The following is a 24,864-nucleotide window of genomic DNA, read 5'->3' as shown; positions in this document are numbered from 1 at the left end:
ACTCTTTCATATTTTGTTACCTTAAAAGGCTTTATAATAGGTAAATTAGTTTGGCTCTGATGCTCAAACAGCTTGCAAAATAGAAAAACCAACATGACAAATATGATAAAATCATGGTATTTCTGAAAAACAAAACAAAAATTGTTCGATTTTTATTATATCACCCACCCCTGAGGGAGACCAAACCCATACAGACTCCAACCCCCCATAAAATAATAATAATATTTGCCTATGGCAAGCACCACTAATAATATATATATATATATATATATATATATATATATATATATATATATATATATATATATATATATATATATATATATATATTTAAAAAAAGTTATGTTGCCTCTGCTAATAATATCATAATTGAAATTCTTATAGTTTTACAAAAATAGCTATTATTTCAACTCTCTAAATCTCCTGACACCCTGTAGCCTAATATATTTCTAGGCCTACATGTTTACATTTATTCATTTAGCAGACACTTTTATCCAAAGCCACTAACAACCAGAGAATAACATTCAAATACTGTTCTCATACTGTTCAAATGAGAATATCAAAAAAAATTTTTTACCTGGGGCCGCATTCACAAAGAAACTTATAAGAGGCTACAAGTAGCTCCTAACTGGTGAATTTAAGAGAAACTCCTACAAATAATGACTGCTAATGTGTTTTACTAGGAGTAATTCACGAAGCATTTCAGCCCTAAAAGTAGCATCTACTTCTGGACCAGTTTAAAAGAAGAAACAAATTAATTAACCTCCTGTCTATACAAACGTGATGTAAGATTAATTTAAAGAACTCTCTTGTCCTTCTCGGTAACCTACTTGTGTAACACGTCTTCTCACAAGCAAACACCTGTCAGTCATTATCAGGCAAACACCGTGATCTGTTATATATATGAATCTGTTATATCTGTTGACCTGGTTTAACTTTTATGTGACAGCCCTATAGTCTAATAAGGGCCCTGTGCCTATTTCTGGGTTCCTGGCTTAGAAAAAGATATGCATTAAAAAAGATTGTGTGTAATATAGCTTAATTTTGTGCCGATATTTTCAGTTGTCTATGTTGCCCCCCCAAACAAGCCAAATGCCCCCCCAAACATGACATCCTGGTAACCCCTCTGGGTTTGGAACAACATGAGGGTGAGTTCATGATGACAGAATTAGATCTATTGGTGAACCAATCATTTAATATGAGGGCCTTATTTTATCAATATAATACGTCTATCTTAAAATGAATCTTCACACTCATGCTTTGCACAAGAGCTCCCTTCAGACGTTAGCCTACTGGGCTTTTGTTTCAAAGCCTGTGTTAAAATTCAGAGATCAGGGAACTGCTGAGGGTAGAAAAATAGGCCCACAACCCTCCTGACATGAAAGGCTGATTTTGGCAGTTTGCTTCAACAAGCATTTTGAGGAAAGATCAAGAACAAACTGAGGTAAAAACAGATAGTTTGAGGAGGAATAGCTAGCTTTTCTAATTCTATGCATAGTCCACAAGGCATCAGAACCGTTCTTCCATTATGTTAATGCTGTACTTAGGATTAAAATCACAATTTATTACACACTGATACTATCCCGAGTCCATGATGTCACTCGTTTTCTCTGTTTTGGTCGAAATTTGGTTGAATGGGTCTTCCGTGCTCATGTGGTCCTTAGCGCAAGCCCATACAATACTAACAGCAGGGGCCAGAACAAAGCCTGCTATATTTAACTCAGCAGAAAGTGCTGCATCAGGCCGTATATGTGTGAGCCATGGTGTGTCTTGCAGCAACTCTGAATTCAGTTCAGTGATGTGTGAGAAGGACATCCAGCTCACATGAGGACAAAACTGAGAATGAGCTGGAAAAATTAATGATAATCAAACGTGCTGAGACAGCTGTAGCTCCAGGGCATGTGCTAAGGGGAACTGAAGACTATGAAAAAACGGAAAAATCAGTTTGGGAGAACTCAGATCCTGGGGTTCTGCAGATGTCAGTTATCCACAGAATAAGCCGGAGGGCGTTATGGCTGATGAAATAGAAGATTCCTCTCTTCTACAAAGAGAAGGACACAGAGGTCTCTGAATACAGATTGAGAAGTATCCATATAAGACTTTGCAACACACCAAACTGGCTCTTGGAGAGTAGGACTATACTGCCACCTGCAGGTAATGGTAAGTATCACTTCACGAGGATGCTACTTGGGACAAAGAGCAACCACAGTAGATGTAAAAATAAAAACCTATACAATTATTTATAATTCTATTGCTATTTACTTTCCAGTTATACCGTGTCATGTTTTTGTGCAGTGTATTAGAGGCACTCAAGAAATTCAACAAATCATAATTCACAGTAGAATTGGCATTTATTAAAAAGTTTATCACATATTACATTTGTTTTCTGTTTTTATTTTTTACATTATATTGCCTACGGAAGCGAAGCAAATTTAGCAAACACATCACTTGATGAACTTCATAATCATCTTTAAATTATTTGTTCAGTGTGACTGAATTCAAGTCAAATCCTGATTCATTCCTCCTCTGCTTAACATCAAAACGTCATAAGTATGCATTTGCAAGAGAAGTAGAAAAAAACATGAATATGTGATACAAACCCAAGTTTCACACATAAGAATCTCAGGCAAATTATTTTCACATTCTTAATGACCTGAGCTGTAATAATTTATGCAAGTCTCTCATTAAGCCAATGTCACCCGCTGACCTGCTTTAAACGAAGCAGTGCTCTGAGACTTGCCTTCCTTTGAGGCTCCATAAGACTCATATCTGCATAACAGAAGGAGAAAACCAACACAAATATGTGATTTAGCAATGCAGTGGTGTGACAGTGCTTACACTATATTTCAGGTGATTTATGTGAATGAAGCACTGTGTAACTCACAGTTCATTGTATCTCTTCCAGTCTTCTCTGCTGACAGATGCTCGAGTGTTAGCCAAAGCGGAGATTAGGTGAGTTTGGCATATGACAGAGCCAGGTTTACTGGGACCAGTCTGCACCAGAGATGATTCATCCTTTAAACACAGAAGAACAGCAGATTTCATCTACTGAGCAGGAGCAGTGACTATACACTGCTACACACACTTAAAACAGTCCTCTGCTGGATGGATGGAAGTGAAAACTATAGGGATAATAGCAATAGAGGGATGGATATATGCATGCATGTTTTGGAAGTAAGTGAAAATCTGAGGCATATATCCATGGATGGATGCATGCATGCATGCGTGTATGGATTGATGGATGTACACTACACAAAAACTAGATGTATACTATATATATATATTACAGTATATTACAGTAACTGTATGACAGATAGATGTTACAATGGATAGATGGGAAATTTGATGTATAAAGATGAATGGATGAATGAATGATGGGTGAGAAAGGTAACTGACTGGGTTTCTGCGGTAACTGTTCTTAACAGTGTTGACTTCTGCTCTGAGGCATTCTGAATGGTCATGTGTCAGTTCCTGAAAGCCGTCCTGCAGACAGGACATAAAAACTGGGGCACGACAGGAGTTTGGATCCCTCACCGATGCCCCTGTCAGGTCGGGGGCAGTTGAATTCGGTCCAGACAGGCACTGTGAATTCTGGGAGCAGAGCAAACCGAACGTCACGGTCTCATAAGCAGCTCAAAAAGTGTTAAATCATCTAATCAATTACACCAAGAAGACCTTTGAAATATTATAACACTGATTTATACACAATTGTAAATAATAATCCATTACAAGTCCATTTGGAAATATAGTGTCCCACCAGTTCAGACAGAGACTGGTTGTCCAGTTCAGACTCAAAGGAGCTTCCGAAGTAAAGGCGCCAGATGTTGTGGCGTGGGTCCTCAGGTGGGAGTTCACTGGGGTCCAGCAGAACCATAGAGTGCTCTAACCCTGGGTCCCCCTCCCCAGCTGAGTCATCTGACCCGCTGCTATGGTTCAGGAAGATCAGGGAGGAGAGGCTGACATCACTGTCTGACCCTGAGCCCAGATCCTATAAAACACAGACAGAGTCTGCTTCACATGCAAGCTGAAAATCTACCAAAGATGTACTAAGCTGAAAATTGAGTTTTGCCATCACAGAAATAAATCCCATTAGAACATATATTCAAATAGAAAACAGTTATTTTACATTGGAATTATATGTCACATATGTATGTATTTTTGGCCAAATGAATAGAGACTTCTTTCAAAAACAATCTTTTGAACAGCAGTATATATGTTGACCATTGTTCGCTGATCTTTAGATATGGACATCAGCCACTGAAAAATCCATATAGGTTAGCTACTAATCTTGGGGTTAGGGTTTTATCTGTATGAGTGTGCGTGTTTGAGTTTGTGTGTAACATACATGGAGAATGTTGGGCCCCAGGCTGCTGTGGATAGCCTCTAGCTGAGCGTTATAGAGAAGGGCCTTTAGGTCAGCTCCAGTGAACAGCTCTGTTGCCACAGCAATCTGCTCCATGTCCACATCTGCAGCCAGTGGCACAGAATGAGTCAAAGCCTTCAGGATCTCCAGCCGGGCCTCCTGAAGGACAGATCAAATCAGATATACAGATAAATCAGTCAATGTATACTGTTGACGTTACAGGTATAAAGAGGTTAAGCTGATATATGCCACGCTGACCCGATCAGGAGGAGGGCAGTAGAGAGATTTGTCCAGTCGCCCGGGTCTTAATAGAGCAGGATCAATCAGGTCAGGACGACTGGTGGCAGCCAACACATACACCCCTAAAAATAAGAAACTATCTAGTGATTTCAGAAATCTCACAAGAACAAGAATGCAATCTTTTAAAGATCATAAATGCACTCCTGAAAACTGGCTTTGCTCTACGGTCTCAGTAAGTAAGTGCTTGACAAGTCATGGCCTAGTGGTTAGAGAGTTTGACTCCTAACCCTAAGGTTGTGGGTTCGAGTCTCTGGCCGGCAATACCATGACTGAGGTACCCTTGAGCAAGGCATCGAACCCCCAACTGCTCCGCGGGCGCTGCAGCATAAATGGCTGCTCACAGTTCACAGTGTGTGTGTGTGTGTGTGTGCAGTGCACTTTGGATGGGTTAAATGCAGAGCACGAATTCTGAGTATGGGTCACCATACTTGGCTGTATTTCACGTCACTTTTAAATTTAGAGTTAAATTAGCAAAATTAACAACTTTAGATTAATCTTTCTTACTGATAAAGGTTGTGAAGTTGCTATAAGCAATAACCATAGCTACTGTACCATGAAACTTCTCACAATTGTTGAATGAACTACCTGGGTAGTTAACATACAATTTCAAGCAGTCTCAACTTCAAGTCCAAGTCCTGTGGTATATAATTATACAGTTTTTATATTAATCAATTGTATTACTACCTAATACAGGTGCTTCTCAATAAATTAGAATGTCGCGGAGAAGTCAGTGTCAACGCAAATTGTGAAAATCGTGTATTAAATAAATTCAATGCACACAGACTGAAGTAGTTTAAGTCTTTGGTTCTTTTAATCATAACCTAAAATCTGCTGTTGATTTGGGGAAAAAAAAAAAGTCCATGGATGTGTTATATGTCAACAACCCACTCGGACACAGATGAACAAACCGACACCATGAACCAGGTCAAAACGGAAGAACCTCTAGCCGTTGCTGTAAAAGATTTGATTACCTGTCAGTCCTTCCACTCCATCCAGCTGAGTAAGCAGCTGATTAACCACACGGTCAGTGACCCCTGTGTTGTCATGACCCCTTCGAGGGGCCAGAGAGTCAAACTCATCAAAGAACAGTATGCAAGGTTTAGCTAGTTGAGCCCTGCAGCGACACAGACACACATTCAGTGAGGACTCTAGTGGACTGCTACCACTGTATATATCATACAAAACAGACTCTGCCTTTGGACAGACCTCTGGAACACATCTCTAACCGCCTGCTCACTGGCACCAATATACTTGCTGAGAAGTTCAGGACCCTGGAGAAAAACACATGGCATCACAATACATAAATATAAATAAGTACATTACATATTTATACAGTACATTATTTTGATATTAGTACACAAACATCCCCTAACCTTGATGCTGATGAAGTTCATGCCGCTCTCTTTGGCTACAGCTCCAGCCAGTAGCGTCTTGCCTGTGCCAGGAGCTCCATAGAGCAGCACACCAGAGCACTGACGCATGGGCAGACTGGAGAACAGCAGCGGGTACTGGACACAACAGACCATTACTTGTTTTTGGACTGTTCCAACACACAGTTATTATGATAATTGTTCTTGTACGTATATTGGAATTTTATTCTTCCACTAAAATGGACATATTGTGCACAGGGGCAGCTGTACCTTAGCTGGCAGCAGTATGATGTCCATCAGGAGCTGACGTGCCTGATGAAGTCCCCCGATACGCTCCATGCCGGCCCCACTGGGAGTCTGCAGCTGAGCCCCCCAGAGGGACGGCGGGGTGAAGCCCTGAAGGGCCTGTCTGAAGTCCTTATAGTTCAGATCTGTGAAAGCAGGAAGCTTAGATTTCAGCAAAACCGCTGAATCCTAGAAAGATATAAAACTAGATGAAGCACTCGCCTTCAGAGCTGCCATTGTTCCTGCTGTGTAGAGTGTTGGCATGGATGGCCCTCTCCAGAAGCAGGTGCAGGTCTCGTGGCATGAATCCTTCTGTTTCTCTGGCAACACTGTCTAGGTCAAGAGTAGTCTGACAGTCCTGGGAGTTCTTTTTGGCTATTAAAGACCTTAGAATCGCAACCCTTTGAGTCTATAAATAGAAACCATCATATTACAATCGCTATTTTCTGCGGGGAAATAAAACACCAAGCAAGAATAAAACTAGTCTTGAGTAGTCAGAGTTCTGACTATGGGCATAAAGTCTGGTCAACACTGCAACTTATTCTGGCAAGAATTTAATAACAGAAACATCACAAACAAAGCTAATCTACTAGCAAAACCAGCAACTTCCGCTTTTAATAAAGTTTTCATTATACCTTTGAATGCATGCTAAATTTCATTTGCAGTAGGGCTGCATGATTCATTGAAATAAAACTGAAATTGAGGCTTGGCATCATGTGAAATTGAAAGTCATTAATATTAGAATTGTAATTTTAAAGGGGTCATGTCATGGATTATTATTATTTTAATATGTTCCTTGAGGTTTACTTATTATGTTAATAAAGTGTTTGCACACACAAAAAAACTAATGTGAATTAAAATTAAAATGATTATTTTTAACCCTAATTCTGCCCCGCTCTCTAAATGACTGATTTAAGGAGCGGGCCCTTTAATGCTTCTCAGGAATCAGCCACTGTTATGGCTAACATCAATACATAGGAAACAGTATCTACGTCCCCTGCATGGAGTTTTGATATGAAAAAAAAAATTCCAGACGAAGCATTATGAAAACAGTTTGTGATGAAGCTGCAGTCAGATCTAGTACCACTTCATCTTTCCTCAAATGTTTCTTTGTGAACTCTCCATAACACTGTGCCTTGTTTACAAAGCAACATCCTCCAAACAATCCTTTGACACGATCCGGGATGCCATTAAAAATAAACTATCCACTAGTTCCTTACCCTGGGATCCTTCTGATATCTGTACAAAGACCTACAAAGCTGTTTAGAATAGGTCAAGATAAGATAAAGATATTGCTGAACCTAAACTGCAACTTTTTAAAGTGGAAAATAAGTGGAAAAGACAAGTCCAAAAAAGCTCATAATAGCTTGATCTGGCAACACAAGAGACTCTCTTAAGAAGATTTGTAAACTCCGGCAGCGTCTCTCAACGATCACTGTCATAACCACAGACGTTAAACATTTAAAATGTTGAAAACTGTCTAAATATACTTGTCGTGCAGAAATTCATATGAGGAGTTTAACAGCAAATTAGTCATACAGAGATCACATTTTTTTTTCTGGACATGAAAGATTTACAGAGGTCCGGAACTCGGTGACCTCATAGCTGGCTACGGGCCTGATATTGATATATAATCCCGAAATAATCCCAAAATTATACAATTCCAAAACCCTTCAACAAAAATCCCAAGCACATCAAACCTAGAGCTTTTCTGTATTAACCAAGCGCTTTTCTGTATTAAAAAAAAACACACACATTTAAAAATCACTATAAAAAAACAAAAACAAAAAACAATAAAAAACACACACACACACACACACACACACAATTAAATGTTTTTACTCAAACCATGCAGCCCTACACTGCAGTTTCATAAACCCACCTGATCTGGTGTTGGGATCTTGCAGAAACTTTGGAAGAAGTGTGAACCCTGCACCGCTGTCAGAGTCTGATGAAGGCCATGTTCACTCTGTGCTGTGACCATCAGAGCTACGAGACTGGAGCGCACCACCATCTCATCCACCAAATCCCTCAGACCTGAGGAGAACATGCAGAGCGAAGGTGTCAATGCTCACAGAGATCCTGATGTAGAGTCAGGCATGTCTGTTATGATCACTTACTCTGTGCGATGTGCAGCCGCAGCACTGCCTCTGGCCCATGCTCGTGTTCAGGTGAGGTTGCGGCTCCGGTCACGTGATCAAGGTCATCCAGCAGTACCACTGAGGGCTGTCTCCAGACCGCCTGCTCAAAAACCTCTTCCAGTCTCTGTCTGATTGTGTCTGCTCTCTTACCTAGGAATTTCATTCGTAAGAATGAAAGAATTCATTAAGAAATGTCATGTAAATAAAAGAGAAAATTCTTTCAAGTTAAATTAAAATGCACAGCAAAACTGGTCAATCTTATTTTCTTGCCTACCTTTCAGTGTCTTGCAGTACACAACTTGAACATGGGCATCTAGCTGTTCACTGGCCTTTCGACACAGTGCTCTGGAGAGAGAAGATTTTCCACTGCCCTGTGGAGAAATGCAGGAAATTTATCACAGATACCTTGTACTATCTTTTTATTCATTCTTTACTTTCAGAATATTTGATTATCTTATTGTACAAGTAAAGTAACATTGTAAAGTTATCAAATGCTTGGAAGCTATTGCTACATTCTTTCCATTCAACTCCAATTCCAACTTTCAAACTTCTGACAAAAGTCAAACAAAAAAAGTGTGTGTACACACAGTTATTCAATATTTGCCGATTCACTTTTAAACTAGTCAAATACATCAATGAATCCAATTCCCTACATTAAATGATAATTAAACCAGATCTGTGATGTATAATCTTGAATAATGTTCTTTGTGGATAACTGAGCACCTGCAAAACAATTACTAGCATTGCCTTAATGAATAAGGAGAGACATCAACTCTCTCAGATCTGACTTTGAAAGGACTGTGGTATACATGTCTGAAGGTTACCTTTGCACCTGTGATGAGCAGAGCTCCGCCCCTCAGTCCCCGTCCTGTGGAGACCAGCTCACGCGAGAGAGGACCTCCCATTAGAGCGTGAGAGATGTGCTCGAAAGCTGACCTGCTGATGGCCTCTACCCCACTGAGCAAACACATTCAACAATCGCAAACAACAAAGAAAGGCTACACCAACTCATCAGAAAGTCAATCTTGTTTGCTGCTAAGAATATTAAAAAAATACATTGATATTTCCAGTTTGTGAAAAGAATGCAATCATACCCAAGAGAGCTGAGCGAGGGAAAGCCAAGATGTGGATCTTCAGTATCATTATCAGAGCCGCTGTGGTCAGAAGCATGCGGCTCTCTGAAAGTCTAAACAGAGATTGAGCTGGTTTGTTCAGAAGGAAAAAAAAAAATCTCTAAAAATGATATGTGACTTTATACCTGCACATTTGTTTTCTTTAGTAAACTGGTTGAAAGAAAGAACATTTCATCCTCTTGCTGTTGCTCTGGTTTCAGCACAGTCAAGACAAACTCTTCTTTTCCTGAGAAGAGAGAAACCCAGGTTAGTCTGCAATAATAGTAATATGATTGGAAACACATATTCTGATGGTTGTTCCTCACACCTTCAGCACAGGGTAAGACTATGGTGTTAGTGCGGCCTGTCAGACAGCTCAAAGGCTGATGGCTCTGAGCATGTAACCAATTGAGAAATGCAGTCTGAATATCTTCTTCCTTTTCACTCTCTGCCTGCAAACAGAAAGGAAATAAGTTTATAATACGGCAATTTCATTATCTAACAATAGAAAGCATTACGTCTGAAAGAAAAACATACCAACGGTTTTAATGGCTGCACCATGACTGCTTCTGCAACTCTTGGCTTTGATTTTAAAGGCTGAATCCTCACAGCTGAACGAGGGTCTATCCTCAAAAGCTTCTGCAGCACCTTTGGGATCTGCAACAAAAAATGTAACTAGACTTTTTTGACTGGAGATGCACAAAATCAAGAACAAATTAGCCTATATTTTGTTGTACATATATGCATAGGTTCTTAAAATTTTGAAATAATAATACAAACACATTAAAAATCATTTTAAACAATAATGCTTTTAACAGCGCATTGCCAGATGGTTGCGAAGGTGTTTTCAATTTCTATGGTGTTCTGGTTGATTATTAAGTGATCTCTACTGTCCAGAGTGAAAAGATCTTGTTCCTAGAAATTAATGGTGATAAAGAATATTTCTATGGAAACTTCTAACTGAACTTGAATGGAATAACTTACCCAAACTCTCCCAGAGTAAATGTCTTCACATTTATTGAGTTTCTGGTCCTGCTGCAGCCTTTTTATATTGTGACAAAGCATCCTGACCACAACAGCATTCTCCTTATGTTCCTCTGCGTCGTTCCCTCTGTGAGGTCCAGCTCTGATCTTCTTCTTCTCCATGGCCTGCTTGACTTTCTCCCCGAGTTCTTTAGGAGAAAGGATCTTTGAAAGCCTGCCGTATGTTAGAGCAGACTGCCCTGGATTCCAGTTCTCTTGCTCTTGCAGGTTCCATGGCAGTATATGGACATCTCCGTGACATGAGCCTAGATGGCTGACAGACCTAGGAGGGGTTCCACAGGTCCGGAGGATACAGTCTTTCAGGATGGTGGGAATTGTGGGAACTGCGACATGCTCTTTTGCAGGCTCAAATCCTCCTCTAAACAGGTATCTAACCAGGGTTTTCAGGTCAGCTATTCCTCCCCAATGAGCTTCATTCTGACTCTCCAGATGATCACTGAGGGGATCCTGATGGACGATTGAGCTGGAGGAAGACGTGACGTCAATGTTCTGGTGTTGTAGATATTGGCCTGGCTCTTCTGATCGAGTGCGGAGCAGTTGTTCACCTCCTGGATGTAGTTTTGGGGTGACAACAAGCTCCGTGAACTTCTCCAGTCGGCCGAATGGAACAGAGGGAGAGAGGGATGCTAAAAAACATAGAATAATTCATGTGAATAGATCAGTTCATACCCAACAACAACTTCTGTATGACTTGCCTTTAAAAAATAGGGCTGACTGACCAATCCTGATATAGATGACAGTGTGCTGGTCCACCCACACAGGAAAAACCCCCTCACTGAAGACCACTCGGATCTGATCCAGGAGTCGCTGCTCCAGAGCCACGCTGTGCAGCTCCTGGAACAAAGTTCAACCAGATATTAAACCGAAGAGACATTCACAACCCATTTTACTTCTGTTATCTGATGAATTCTCAAATAAACCAGGATCAGTGAGGAAAAATGACATATCAGAAAGGAGCCAGACATTTTTTTTATTTTTATTATATGCATTTTGATGCAAGTAGAACATGGAGAGATCCAGGCAGACATAAATGATAACAGATATTTACAAATGATAATAATAATGAAAATGAATTAATAAAAGGAAAAGATTAAAAATGAATACAAAATCCAAACTGAGTATATTCTGCAAAAAATATGTAAAACAGTAATCTAAAATCTAAGTATAATAATCTTCAGAAGCCAAATGACAAAGGTTTTTGGAGCATGTAATAACAGGAAGAGAAAAGCCAATTGGACTAATATATCCACTACTAGACTTACATCCTCTTACAACATCACGAGATGTTTATGTCCAATCGATAGATGCCAGATGCTCCATCTACGAATATTTTCCATCACTTAAATTAGCTGGAAGTCAAAGCTTGGTCGCATTGACATGACAATGAAATGCAATAGATAAGATCAGATAAAAATAAAGATGGGGTTGTGGTTTTAGTTTTTTTCTTTTTACACCCAGAACATCTTAGTCCCCAGAAAAACAGAGAAGACAAATTTTAGCAAAACATCCTTGCATATATAATTTGTTTTTTTTTTTTTGCTGAAAAAAAGTTTAAATCATCCTATAAACACTTTCTAATCACAAGATGTACCTTTACATGTTGATGCTTTACTATGTCAATGGAATACGAGTATAAATGGAATCAAAAACAATAAAAGAGAATAAATGTCTAATACTGGAGTATACGAGTAACGTAAAATAACATGAAACAGTAATATGAATACAATGTGGAGTATAAAAATAAAAGAATGATAAAGAATAACTCACAATAAATATACTGTATGAATGAATATGAAAAATAAGAAAAATATAACAATAGTGGAAATTTGCATTAAAGGACGTATATCAGCTAAACATCTCCTAGAGACTGAGTTAAATGATGGCACAGTGAACTCACCAGGATCTCCCAGTCATCTGGAGACAGAGGCTCTACGAACACCTGCTGCACTGACTGCACCTGAAGACACGGCCGCAGATACCCCTACAACACATCACATGCATCGTCACTGGTCCTCAACCCTTTTATCCCCACCTTAACAATTACCTCCCTCATAAATCCAGGTTTTTAACTTAACTAAAACAGGTTAAACTCTTCATTTTTAAATGGATGTTTTGTCTTGTTTATATCGTTTTGAGTAATCTTGAGATGAATGTTGGTGACAAAACATTTTTGGTTCCCATTGATTTGAACGGATTTGAGTGACAAACCTGTTCTCCCTCCTTGAGCCCAAGTTTCTCTCCCAGTTGTCTGCTGATCTCCACTCTGTCCTGGGGACCTGAAGACCTGGAGCTGATCCAGCTGAGGAACACGGGTGCAGAAACACCCCAGGACAGCTCCAGGATCTGGTTCTGACATCACATTAGTGTCGCATGACTCTCAGCACTTTTAATTTGATGAAAGTACAGTAGTAGACTGGTCACTGGCAGCAGCTAGCTGGATACAAACCTCATGAAGACAGAGATGAGTGGCGAAGTTTGATGACAGCTGAAGAAAGCAGTTCTTGGAGTTACTGAAGACTAGCGTGACAGGTTGAATTCCTTGGCTTCCCAACATTTCCTGCGAGGTTGCAGATACCTCGCTTCTACTACAAACGATCCCTTATTTCAGTAATTCTGTGCTATTAGAGACAGTATGCTAAAACTGTCAATCTGCATTGCACGCTAGACATTGTAATCACATTGAGTGTGTCGATCAGTTGCAGTTAGAACGAACATTTTCGATTAGCTCCGTCTCGCCGTGTTGCCAGATTTCACTTGAAAAACAAGCAACACAGAATAATTAAACAACCCCCAAAATGTGCAACACGGTTTTAATGTTATTTATATTTTTTTTACGCGTCGTTGAACCTAGAGGACAGGGTTGTACAGACTTAAAAATGACTAATGACATTATTTCGAGTTCAGCTGGATACAGCAGGTGGAGATATAACTGCTATAACTGCTACTAACTTTAACTGTAATTTTTTGTTTTGTGCCAGGGGACCAACACTTACGTTAGAAATCTCAAAATTCGGTTGTATCTTGGAACTGACCCCTAAACCAGCGACTGTCTATTTTTATAAGTTAATTTAAGGATAAAGGAGCTCAAGTTTCCTATAATAAGAGGTCATGGCAACTTGACGACGATTTCAAAATAAATCAGGTCAAAAAATAAGACACTGGTTTTGAGGCGCTGCGTTAATTGCTGGTTTATATTAGTGTGATTTAATGTTTATTATATCACTTTATACCATTCCATTAAAATAACCAGAGAAGAACAGTCTAAGTATCTAAGACTTTTATTTTGACATGTTATTTTACCGGATGTGTTCAGTTTCTGTGTTCCCTTTGAATCCATGCGCTTGACTTGCAGAATAGATCATTTGAACTGAGAATCAATTGATTTTGTATGAGCTGAAACCGCAATTCAGTACTTGCAGCGCAATATCTGAAACTGGTGGAAATGAATATTATATGTATCGTTTAAGTCCGTTTTAGCAAACATTTTACTGCTCTGAGTATTTGGTCAGTTTTGACATGGAGGAAGTGGACACCGCAGAGGAGCTGTTAGCCAAACAGCATCGCAAGGAAAAGAAAGACCTGCAAGGTAAGACAATATATCTCAGATAAAAATACATCTATAAATATGTATGAGACTATGATTATATAAACGAAACACAAATGTGTAATAGTGCATACTAAATATAGATGTCTTTTTTTGTGTGTCGTAGCAAAAATACAAATTATGAAAAATGCCGTTCCCAAAAATGACAAGAAGAGGAGGAAACAGCTGACAGAAGACATTGCCAAACTAGAGGCTGAACTCACTCAAAAACATGACAATGAGCTCAAACAGCTTCAGGACTCTTCCTCAGTAAGTCAAACTATGATGTTGTTAGATGTCCAAACACACTATCTAGAAACTGTCAAGTAGAGATACATATGAGTGCAGCTCACTTCTACAATCATGGATTGTTCACAGGTGGAGGAGGTTTCAAACGCAATGGATTCCGTCGGTTTGGTAGATGATGAGGAAAAAACGGATTCAAGCAAGCAAACTCGGACATCTAAAGCCCAGAAGAGACGGGTAAGTTCTATTCCATTTTGGTGGCTGTAGTTAAAAGTCTCTTTTAAGGATGCAAAACAATTCTTGGTGTATTTAGGACAAAAAGGCTGCTCTTGAGAAGGAGCGGGAGAGTCGGATTGCTGAGGCAGAAGTGGAGAACCTCGCAGGCTCCCGTCATCAGGAGGGTCTGAAGCTGAGCCAGAAGCTGATGGAGAGGCAGCTGCAGATCAGAGAGATCTCCTCTGACGGTCACTGCATGTACCGTGCCGTGGAGGATCAGCTGACGGAGCGAGGCGCCCCTCGCAGCCTTAAAGAGCTTCGGGCTCAAACAGCTCAGTACATGAGGAGCCACGCAGACGACTTTCTTCCGTTCCTCACTGACCCCAATTCAGGAGACATGTACACTGCAGGTGAAAGCCATACACTTCAGAATATGATCCAAACAAAAATGATAAATATTACATATTTATAATTATATATTATTAGTTATATATTCCTGACGGTAAAGCTGAATTTCAGCAGTCATTACTCCAGTTTCAGTGTCCCATGAACCATCAGAAATCACTGATTCTAATATGCTGATTTGCTTCTTAAGAATTTTTTATTATTTAAATGTTGAAAACAGTAATAGAACGTTCAGAAGAACAGTGTTTATTTGAAATAGAATGTTTTTTTATCTAATTTTAAATGTGTTTACACTCACTTTTGTTTAAATAAATATTTACTTGCTAAATAAAACTTTTAATTTGTAAAAAAAAAAAAATCTTCCTGATCCCAATGTTTTGAATGGATAAGAGCAGAAGTATATCTTTAAGTTTCATGATATGAATGGATTTTATTGTTAACTCTGGATTGGTTTTTCCTTTAGATGAGTTTGAGAAATACTGCAATGATGTTGCAGACACAGCTGCTTGGGGCGGTCAGTTAGAGGTAAGAATACCAGACAATTAACCATTTAAAAAAAAAAAAGTCATATAATTTTTTTTTTTTAACAGTGCTTTTCATATTTTCTCCATGACAGTTAAAAGCCCTTTCACAGGTCCTCCAGCTACCGATAGAAGTCATTCAGGCAGAATCCCCCTCTATTATTATTGGTGAAGAATATGACAAGCCACCAATCGCACTCGTGTAAATAACTGAAGATGTTGATTTATTTAAAAATAAGATTTAGTACAAAAAGTTTCTGTGCTGCTGTACTAAAACACACTTCACTGTCTCTTTCAGTTACATGCGGCATGCTTATGGACTTGGTGAACACTACAACTCTGTGGAGCCTCTGAAAGACTCGGCAAATGAGGAAGAGGGCTGAGCCATCACTGACACATTAATATATGCATCTGTGCATAATTAGCCTGTAGAAGTGGACCTTCTGGAATTTGATTCCGTTTTGCTAGGATCAGTGGATTCGGTCAGGATGCTCACAGAGGAAGATGAAATAACATGCTGGTGACTTCAACTGCAGTGGACAAGCTTCATGTAACAGTCCATGCTTGCCAGTGTTATTTATAAAGAAATTGTGTTATTTTTGGAAAACTGCATATCAGCAAGTCATTTGCTCTAAGAGGTGCTGGATGTGTCATGCTTATGCCGTTAAATAAAGAAACTAAATAAAGAAACTTAAAATCAATGAAAAGCTTCTGTGTTAAATAGTCATCCACTTTAAAGCAGAAAAAAACACATCAGAGGTTAGACTAAACTACAGTTAAAATCATATCACTTCATCATTTTGACAGAGTCTATTCAATGGGTATTCAAGTCATTATTATATAAGGGTTTTTATACAAACCTGTTACTACATGACTTTCCCATTACATAATAATGTAAACAAAGCCATTTAAAAGAGAAAATACATTTTAATAACTTTTTTTAGCTCCTATTTTGTACACTAATTGAGGAAAGTGTCAAACATCTTGGTTTCTGAGGTTTATTTTATTGAAGTGGGTCAGTAGTTTTGAATGTATTGTATTTGCAGAGGGTCTACCAAACCTTGAGCTTCTCAGTTTGAACCACAATAGAATCAAGGTCATTCCTGAAGAAATGAAGAGGTGAGATGACTCAAGACTCTTGATGCTATTTGAAAGCTACAGTTTACCACAGCTTTGCAAATTGTACTTGGCCTGAAACAACCTGACAGAACTACCAGAGGCAAGACAGACTACTATCATCTTACTTTACTCAATTTTTAAGCACATTAGTTCATTAAGTGTTTGTTCTTTGCTAAGGGCGCTCTTGGATGCAAAAATGTGAAGATCTTGGATGTAGCTGCAAACTGTTCATCTGTGTTTCCAGTTGGTGTAAGTTAGTTAGACAAACTGCCAGCCATTTCAGCTGTTTATTTAAATGTTTTAGTTATTTACTAATCATTTTGTCAATGTGTATCTATTTATTTATTAAATAAGATGATTATACCGAAACATAATAATATATAGCTGGTTCTAAGTAGACTCTAGTAATGAAAACAAAAATAAATGAAGAAACTTTTTTTAATTTGTTTACGCTTTTATGAGATTGTTTAACAGCAGACTACTCACATAAAATACACTGAAATATCAGTTGTCACTCTATATTTAGATCTGTACTTTAAATTACATGTGCAAAGTAAAAATAATCATGTTTCCTCAGCCGATTGTTCACCCTGAAATAGCACTTATAATATAAGACATGCGAAAAAGATTAAACTTATCAATCAGGTGATAGCAGGCATCATATAGTAGATTTTCTAGCAAAGTTTTGATCATTTTGGTAATTTATATGCCTTAGAAAATTGCGTATCAAAAGGCTTCATAGGATTATTGTTAACTTTTGTTCACTAACTCATTTACTATATATATAAAAAAAAAAATTATACTAAAAAATCTCTTTATTTTTACTTTCAGTTTCTTACATTAGAGGAACGGTTCTTTGAAGGAAACAGTTTAGTTAATTGGCAGGCCTTGCTTTGATCAGGATGTTTGATAAAAGTTTAATTGTTTGACAACCAGCTGAATTCCGCTTACATAACAGCTGTTTATCATGCCTCAGGCACACAGACAACATTTGTTATTTGCATCAACAAATGTTAACAGGGTCACAATTTAACTTAATGCCCCTGATTAGTAAATATTAGCCAAAACAACAATGCCAATATGTTACTATTTTTTTCTCTGTGTGATCAACATTGCATGTCAATAAAAGTACGAGAATTTTAGACTCTTCTTTAGTAGCTAATGGGAGTCTGTTCTTTTGTCTTTGAACAGCACATGGGGATGAGAAGCTCTCAGTCTGTTCCAGTCAGAGCTCTGCTTCAACAGAGATGACCATCAGTACTATGGGCCTGTACGATTATACTCCATTTAAAAATGCATTTTTTTTTTACCTCCTCACTGATCATGATCATTTTTTACATCTCCGTTCATTATAAAGAATCAATAGTTGATGTTTTTCAATCCACCAGCAGATGGCAACATTTGATCACTGACAATATTTGATCTGGCTGACAGATTGCTATCTGCAAAAGTGAATCTTTCTGTCTTTTCTTTCTTTCTTCCTTTTTTTTAATGAAATCTAACAATAATGCATAATCCAGTATGCTTATATACTAGACTCAAATGTCATGCACATCTTTAATACTCTACCTTTGCAAAAATTAAAACCAATTTTATATTACAGTGAAATAAAATGATTTATTTAAATCATTTTTAAGTGGACTATAGGACCTCTATTATGCGTAGTCATTATACATTTCCTCCTTAGTGGATTTTAAAAGTCATTTTTAAGTAATCTGAAACACTCCGCCGCAGGCTATGTCCAATTTTGAAATTTTTTGCATTCACATTTCCCCTCTTTCTATAGTTCTTAAATGTACTCTTGCCACTAAAATATAATTCCCTACAATGAAAGCACTCCATACCTACCCTCTGTTTGGGCCAATGGCATCTGTTCTAACCTGAGAGGAAACTTCATCTCTGCAAATTAATTTCTCATGCAGGCCTCCTGAGCTCAGAGCAGAGTCTACGAGTTGGGCCTGATGAATAATGCAGCAGGTTTAATTGCAAAGCCAGAAACTAATGACTTTGGACTGGTTAACAGCAGGGGAACCATACATCTCTGCAAACTGAATGAAAAATCAGTTCAGAAAAAAAGAAGGGGGGGAGAAAACGCTAATTGATGAATAATTAAAGCTTGAGCTACAGGGCATAATTGTGACATTTTGTTTCAATCAATTTAGAAGTGCAGGGAAAAGTGCACTTAGGAAACTAATGGCGACTGTGTGGATGTCCACTGAAAAGTGCCACGAGACTCAATCATTTATTATACAGCCCTCAGTCAAGCTCAGCCATTATTCTAGAGCAGTTGCTTCAATTTCCAAGTGATTGTGCACTTGGCGAGCATTAATGCGCCTCACAAATGGTAGGCCTATATGGACTCCCTGTGAAAGGAGGAGAGTAGATAGTAAACAAGTCTGTTTTGGTCTGATGATGTAACTAAATCACTTTCTTTGAGGTAGAAGTAGAAAGCTGTCAGGAGAGCCGCCCTCTCTGCCTTGATAAAACTGTATTGTATTCAGCAAAATCAATCAACCGAAAGACAAGGTGCTCCATACAGCATTTCCTGAACCATCCCCATGCAAGTATTACGATCACTACCATCTTTATAAATCACCAGGAGAACATTAGGATCTTTTGTATATGCTTTGGCACATTGATGAGCAACATGCACCTTTTGTTGAGTCATGATGTTTAAAAATGTGAACAACTTCAGAAATTTGAATCTACATTTGCTAGACCAGCAATACTATATAAAATATATATAAATGTAAACATTAAGAACCTGAAATCAGCAAAAAATAAATTAAATAATTGATTAAATATATATACATACTATATTTATACACACACACACACATATATATATAGAGAGAGAGGGAAAGATAATTTAGTTTTTTTTTTTTGTGCTAATTTCAGGTTTGTATCGTTGGAATGCTTTTAAAAGATTACTTTTTAGCCGTCGCTTTTTAAAATGCTGTTTAGGCAGTAGTGCAAGAGTGATGTTTTCCAAATGCATAGTCATGGCACGAGGCCATAGGTAATCACAGCTATGCTGTTATTCAGAACAGTAATTGAGTGTGATATTGATTTTAAACAACAGTTAAACGAATAAGTTAATTTTAAGTAAAGGTTCTGTCACATCACATTTACCTTTGTTAAGTGAACTGTCAAAGAAAAAAATCCAGTCTTTTCAATACAAATCCATGTGTGAGGGTGAAAAATCCCAGCCAGATTTCGCTACGGGGTCAATCTGGTCATGTTGGCATGCAGAACGCTATTTGGTTTGAAAGTGACATGTGTGAATGGTACACACAACACTACACTATCGACAAAATAAACTGACCTTTACCTCATGTTACCGCTGTTCCTATCTTATGCTTCCTAATGAAAATAGTAGTGTTGATGCATAATAACTAAATAATAAAATTATCCACCCTTAACCTATAGTAAAGCATTAACAAATTCTGTTGCAAATAAGGTCTAATTTAATCATGTCTATCTCCCCAAAAGCAAAGAAAACATATTTCACAAGCATACATGTCCGTCTATATATAGTTGCAGTGTATAAAATGATATGCATGATATGCAGTGTATAAAATGAGTTGTATTTGTAGTAGGTGTTATAGCACAATTCATAACACCCCACCCTGGACCTCACTAATTTTCAAACCCTTGTATATTGTATAGTACACACACACACACACACACACACACACACACATATATATATATATATATATATATATATATATATATATATATACTTATTTTCTTTAATTATTTAGCACCTTATTTAATACATTTTATTGTTATTTGCCATTGTAAAACTGTATTTTTTCCCTTGTAGTTTCTTATTTTGTGTATAAGGCAATGTTCTATGTACAAATTCTTACAAATAAACTGACACTTTGTACTGCAGATTGTATTTGGGTGAAACGTTATAGAACTGTTGGACTATATCAGCACTCACTGAACTCAGCCAGTTAGATGCAAGGAAGGGAACTGACTATTTGCATTATATTTGTTGTGTCACAATGTTTATAGCTCACATTTTACTTAATGATATTCAGCAGTTATTAAGGCAACTGTTACGATAACTAACAAATCTTAATCTCCATTTACAGTGCATAGTGTAAGCTTAAGCTACATAGACACTAGAGGGCTTTTGGTTAATTAGTTTGTGTACATTAACATTTGTGTGTGCATTAGGAAGCACACCAGCCCGAGTATTTCTTTGTGTGTCTAATCTGAAACAGCCTGCCTTTGTGGCAGAGCCCAGTGGCAGCCATTACTCAGTGCACTGGAAACAAATGGCGCACCAGTCTCCTCCATCTCTGTAGCAGGATTCTGAACCCCCGAGGACAGCTTTGAGGCTACCAGAGCAGAGTTTACCGCATGATCTGTGGCCTTTGCATTACAGGCAGATCACCGCTCCATTTTAGAGAGAGAGAGAGCATCTGAAATGAAACATGCATTATTCTAGAGAGCAGATGTTGGGGTCCTGGAGCAGCAGGACTGCCTCGGGCACTGTCTGGTGTCAGAGTGTGTGTGCGGATGTGTATATGTGCGTGAGCAGCTCTCCTCTGTCAGACCACTTTGTTATAACAGAGCCCAGCCTTTCCCCTTGTTTTGCTAACCTCGTTTCACACAAACACTCCACTGTTGTTTTCATACATCAACGATGTGGGAATGTCACGACACGTCTGGTGTGCCCGAGCCCCTGTTTGTGGGCATTTGTGCCGCCTGAATAGAGAGAGAGTGTTTGATTGACATTAATAGCAATGCAGAATATCTGTCAGCGGAGAAAATATCACACAGTGGGAGACGCAGTGGAGAACTGAGAGCATTATTCCTGTACACTCTGAACATGTATGCCATATGTTAATTAGGAAGTCTACACTGATATAATTACTGAAAGGGAATATTGCCTATGGTGAGAATAGCTCCTCGCCACCTCATGGGGAACGTAAAGGAAGATAAAGTAGGCGTGCATAAATTTTCATTTACTAGCCTTGAAACGGGAAGAGTAATGTTGGCAAATTCACTCAGGATGATCTATTGGAAAGCCGGAGCGTTATTGCATTTCTTCTTTGTCAGACTATTTAAGCTCCTATCAAGCCCTCACACACAAACATGCGCGCATTAAGAACGCTTCAGTAGCTACGTTAAAGATTAGATCTCTTTAATTGGGTTTCGTTTGACCCATTTCATAGATTTCACCGTAATGCATGATGGCACCACTTATAATGGAAAACAGAGTTTCCCCACTTAGATATTAGCAGTGATAGGTTGCACAATGTATTCAACTGATTTCCCTGCAGTCTGTCACTTCACTATCTATCATATACGCAACATGAATTGTTTATAATATAGCACTTGACATGACTTTATTGTCACCGTGGACTTTGACAGATCAGCCAAACAAGGTTTCATCGCACCATATTGCTGTCATAATCTCTAGCACGCATGTAACCAGAATGAGATTGCTTTGATTGTGCTTTGCCCGAGGCGTCCCTGCTCTTCCCTCCAGTCTCCCGGGTCCATCTTTATACCCCTGAATGTCCTTGAGCACTGGTAAGAGAATTTGACCCTTTTTAATTATAAGAATATGCACTGAAGGAGTGAAAACACTATTAGATATTTATCTTTTTTTTATGTTCAATTTGTGTAAGCATATTACATCTTGCCTCACTAAAGCGTGGGGGAAAAAAGGTTTCTGATTACATTCTGACCACATCATTACTTTTATATGCCAAATCTCTAGGGAGAACAGGTCTACCCCTCTGAATATGAGTGGTGTGGGTCGATTTTTAGTCGTACAAGCAGACCTGTTATCTTTTGAGTTCAAGTATTAAAATTAGCATCATTGATTGGTGTATTGGCCTGCTTCTGAGAAGGGGAAAAACAGCTACTCAATACCACGCAGTGAACCACTGTCAAGCTAAGAAGAGCACTCTCCAATCAGGGAAATCTATTGTCTGGCATCTTATGCTGAATGAGGGCTCTCCTATTGAGCTGCTGGCATGGCACCAAGGCGTTGTCAACATGATGGTTGCACAATCAGTCCGTCACACTTCTTCTATGCACCACTAGGGGGCAATGTGTCTCTCTGGTAAACGTCCCGACGGCAAGCGGGATTGAAAAGCATTGAAGCACAGCCTGTGAAAGCATCTAAATGAGAAAAGCATACACTAAACAAAATGGCTGAGGAGTACTGGAGATGTGCCAAAATGTAACCAGAAAAATATGATTAATCAGGAACACTGAAAATAGGATTGTTTTTAGGCAGTGCTTTAGCCCAAAAAGTATTCAATAGATGGTTTTGACTGAGCATCAAGCTCTGCAGATTGTCATATTTTATTTTATACATAATTGTGCCTAAAATCTAAGCCAGAGCTCAGTCTTTAAAGAAAATGTGGTGTTCATTTGGTGTATTGATATTTTTTCTATAAAAAATTGAGAGAAAAAGGCACATTCAGAAGCATCGCAGCCTTGCAAGGCTTTGTTTTTCTGCCTCTGCAGTACTGTAAGTGTGTGAGACAGAGTGAAGCGCGGAGGCTTTGAGGTGAAGATGAGGCTATACAATCATTGGTCCTCTCCTCATTAGCTGGAGCGCCACAGAAAGACCCTTTCACTCTGGCAGTTTTGGGTCATTCGCCCCTTTTTCCAAGTGTAAAAACACCTTGTGTTGTTAAGAGCAAGAAAACACAGAAGAAGCAAAAAACTTCAAAGAGCAAATAAGCTTTAATCTTGTTTCGTGCTCTTTGAGAGTCTCAGTAGTCACAATAATGACTGTAGACTATCCACAGGGAATTATAAACCTGGGCCTCTTTACTTTTGAGAGGCTTTGTTTTTCTTCTCGGAAAGTTGGTTTTCAAGTTTTGTAATTTGTAACAAACTACAGCGGATGCATTGAAGCAAACAAACCTTTGATGCGCCTTGGTTGAAAGAAAAAGAAATGGGAAAAAAGGTCAGCGAATTCTGTGCAAAGACGCTGGGTTCTCTTCTAAAAGTCCATCATGCTGCTATTTAAAGCAGACATGAAATCAAAATTAAATAAGTTGGTGCATAATTGATCTGTTTAGCAGTGCTTCACTCTGAAATGACATTTCTTTTTGGTAATATCACCTATCACTCTTAAAAATATAGGCAACTAAAGGTGGTGATGCAGTAGAACCATTTTTGTTCATTCAGAATCCTTACAAGTACAATTATTTTCTCAGTATTAAGAATATTTTAAATCTAAAGAACTTTTACACCATAAAGAAACGGAAATGTTCCATGGATGATAAAGGTTCCTTAAGGAACCGCCAATGCCAATAAAGACGAAGATTGTAAGGCCAAAACATAATGTTTAACCAATTGCCACATAGCTATATAGATTTTTTTTAGCTATTTATTTTAGTTTTCCTCACCACTTCTTGACAATAGTAGTGTAGTGGATATTCATGTTAATGTAATAAAATATACAGTGGTATCATAAAATAACCGCTTTATCCTCTGGGAACGTCATAATGTTCTTGAGGGTGAACTTGACCTCCTCAAAGGTGGATGTCAGTGGTGTTTCAGGATGAAGTCCCCCAAGTCAAAGCCAACTACATTTACAAGGCTATATGTATGTAATTATTGGGTACATTTATCCACTCTACAAATCAGATTAAAAAAAAAAAAAAAAAACAACAAAAAAAACAAAACAAAGCATGACTCTTGAATTCTAAGAATCACTGACAGGAAAGTTTTACTGAACAGCAATTTCAAATGATAAACATAAAATAAAATAAAAAACACAAAATGGCGAATAAGCAAAAATAACAGCAATTATTTTAATGAAGCAATTTTTTTCATTTATATTATTCTTCATATAATCAAATCATTGTCAGTGGACTTTCAAGCATTATGAAGCTACAAAAGCTTTATTCTATCACAAAAATAAAATAAAATGTGTTGCATATGTTGTTGACTTTAATAAAGAAATACCCCCCCCCCCCAAAATAAATAAATAAATAAAAATAAAATAAAATTAAAAATATTTTTTTTTAAACAGGTTTGAATGAGAAAATAGCCCTACATTTGCCATAAGTATTTCCTTTGCTTCTGGAATTCAAGTGCTGTATGTCATTTTTTGCCAGTCAGCATAATGTCTTGACCATCCCAGTGCTGGTGCCTGTGTCTACTGT

The 24,864-nt window shown here is 38.2% G+C and overlaps 2 protein-coding genes across 3 annotated transcripts; one reads left to right on the top strand and one right to left on the bottom strand.

The window, feature by feature from the left end:
• Positions 1-2,332: 2,332 nt before the first annotated feature.
• Positions 2,333-13,646, bottom strand: pex1 (peroxisomal biogenesis factor 1). 2 transcript variants are annotated; one of them, XM_052583226.1, is made up of 24 exons: positions 13,062-13,646; positions 12,824-12,964; positions 12,513-12,596; positions 11,335-11,449; positions 10,556-11,241; positions 10,109-10,228; positions 9,900-10,023; positions 9,718-9,818; positions 9,554-9,645; positions 9,284-9,416; positions 8,734-8,830; positions 8,439-8,609; positions 8,201-8,355; positions 6,541-6,727; positions 6,304-6,464; positions 6,037-6,171; positions 5,870-5,934; positions 5,635-5,777; positions 4,622-4,725; positions 4,346-4,522; positions 3,758-3,988; positions 3,535-3,591; positions 2,885-3,015; positions 2,333-2,769 (listed from the first exon to the last, which is right to left on the bottom strand). In XM_052583226.1, exons 1-24 carry the CDS (start codon positions 13,167-13,169, stop codon positions 2,685-2,687), a joined length of 3,603 nt encoding a protein of 1,200 aa, XP_052439186.1. In that variant the 5' UTR covers positions 13,170-13,646; the 3' UTR covers positions 2,333-2,684. The 2 variants fall into 2 exon arrangements, with proteins under 2 accessions (XP_052439186.1, XP_052439185.1); XM_052583225.1 differs by having other exon boundaries at positions 3,397-3,591; positions 13,062-13,643.
• Positions 13,647-13,790: 144 nt separating this feature from the next.
• otud6b (OTU deubiquitinase 6B) lies at positions 13,791-16,293 on the top strand. The gene is made up of 7 exons (XM_052583233.1): positions 13,791-14,201; positions 14,326-14,468; positions 14,577-14,681; positions 14,758-15,070; positions 15,529-15,590; positions 15,682-15,788; positions 15,885-16,293. Exons 1-7 carry the CDS (start codon positions 14,132-14,134, stop codon positions 15,967-15,969), a joined length of 885 nt encoding a protein of 294 aa, XP_052439193.1. The 5' UTR covers positions 13,791-14,131; the 3' UTR covers positions 15,970-16,293.
• The last annotated feature ends 8,571 nt before the right edge of the window (positions 16,294-24,864 follow it).

The sequence above is a fragment of the Carassius gibelio genome, chromosome B19 (genome assembly GCF_023724105.1).
Source record: "Carassius gibelio isolate Cgi1373 ecotype wild population from Czech Republic chromosome B19, carGib1.2-hapl.c, whole genome shotgun sequence".
NCBI lineage: Eukaryota > Metazoa > Chordata > Actinopteri > Cypriniformes > Cyprinidae > Carassius > Carassius gibelio.
Note: the sequence above shows the minus strand (reverse complement) of the source record. Positions and strands in the feature narration are given on the sequence as shown.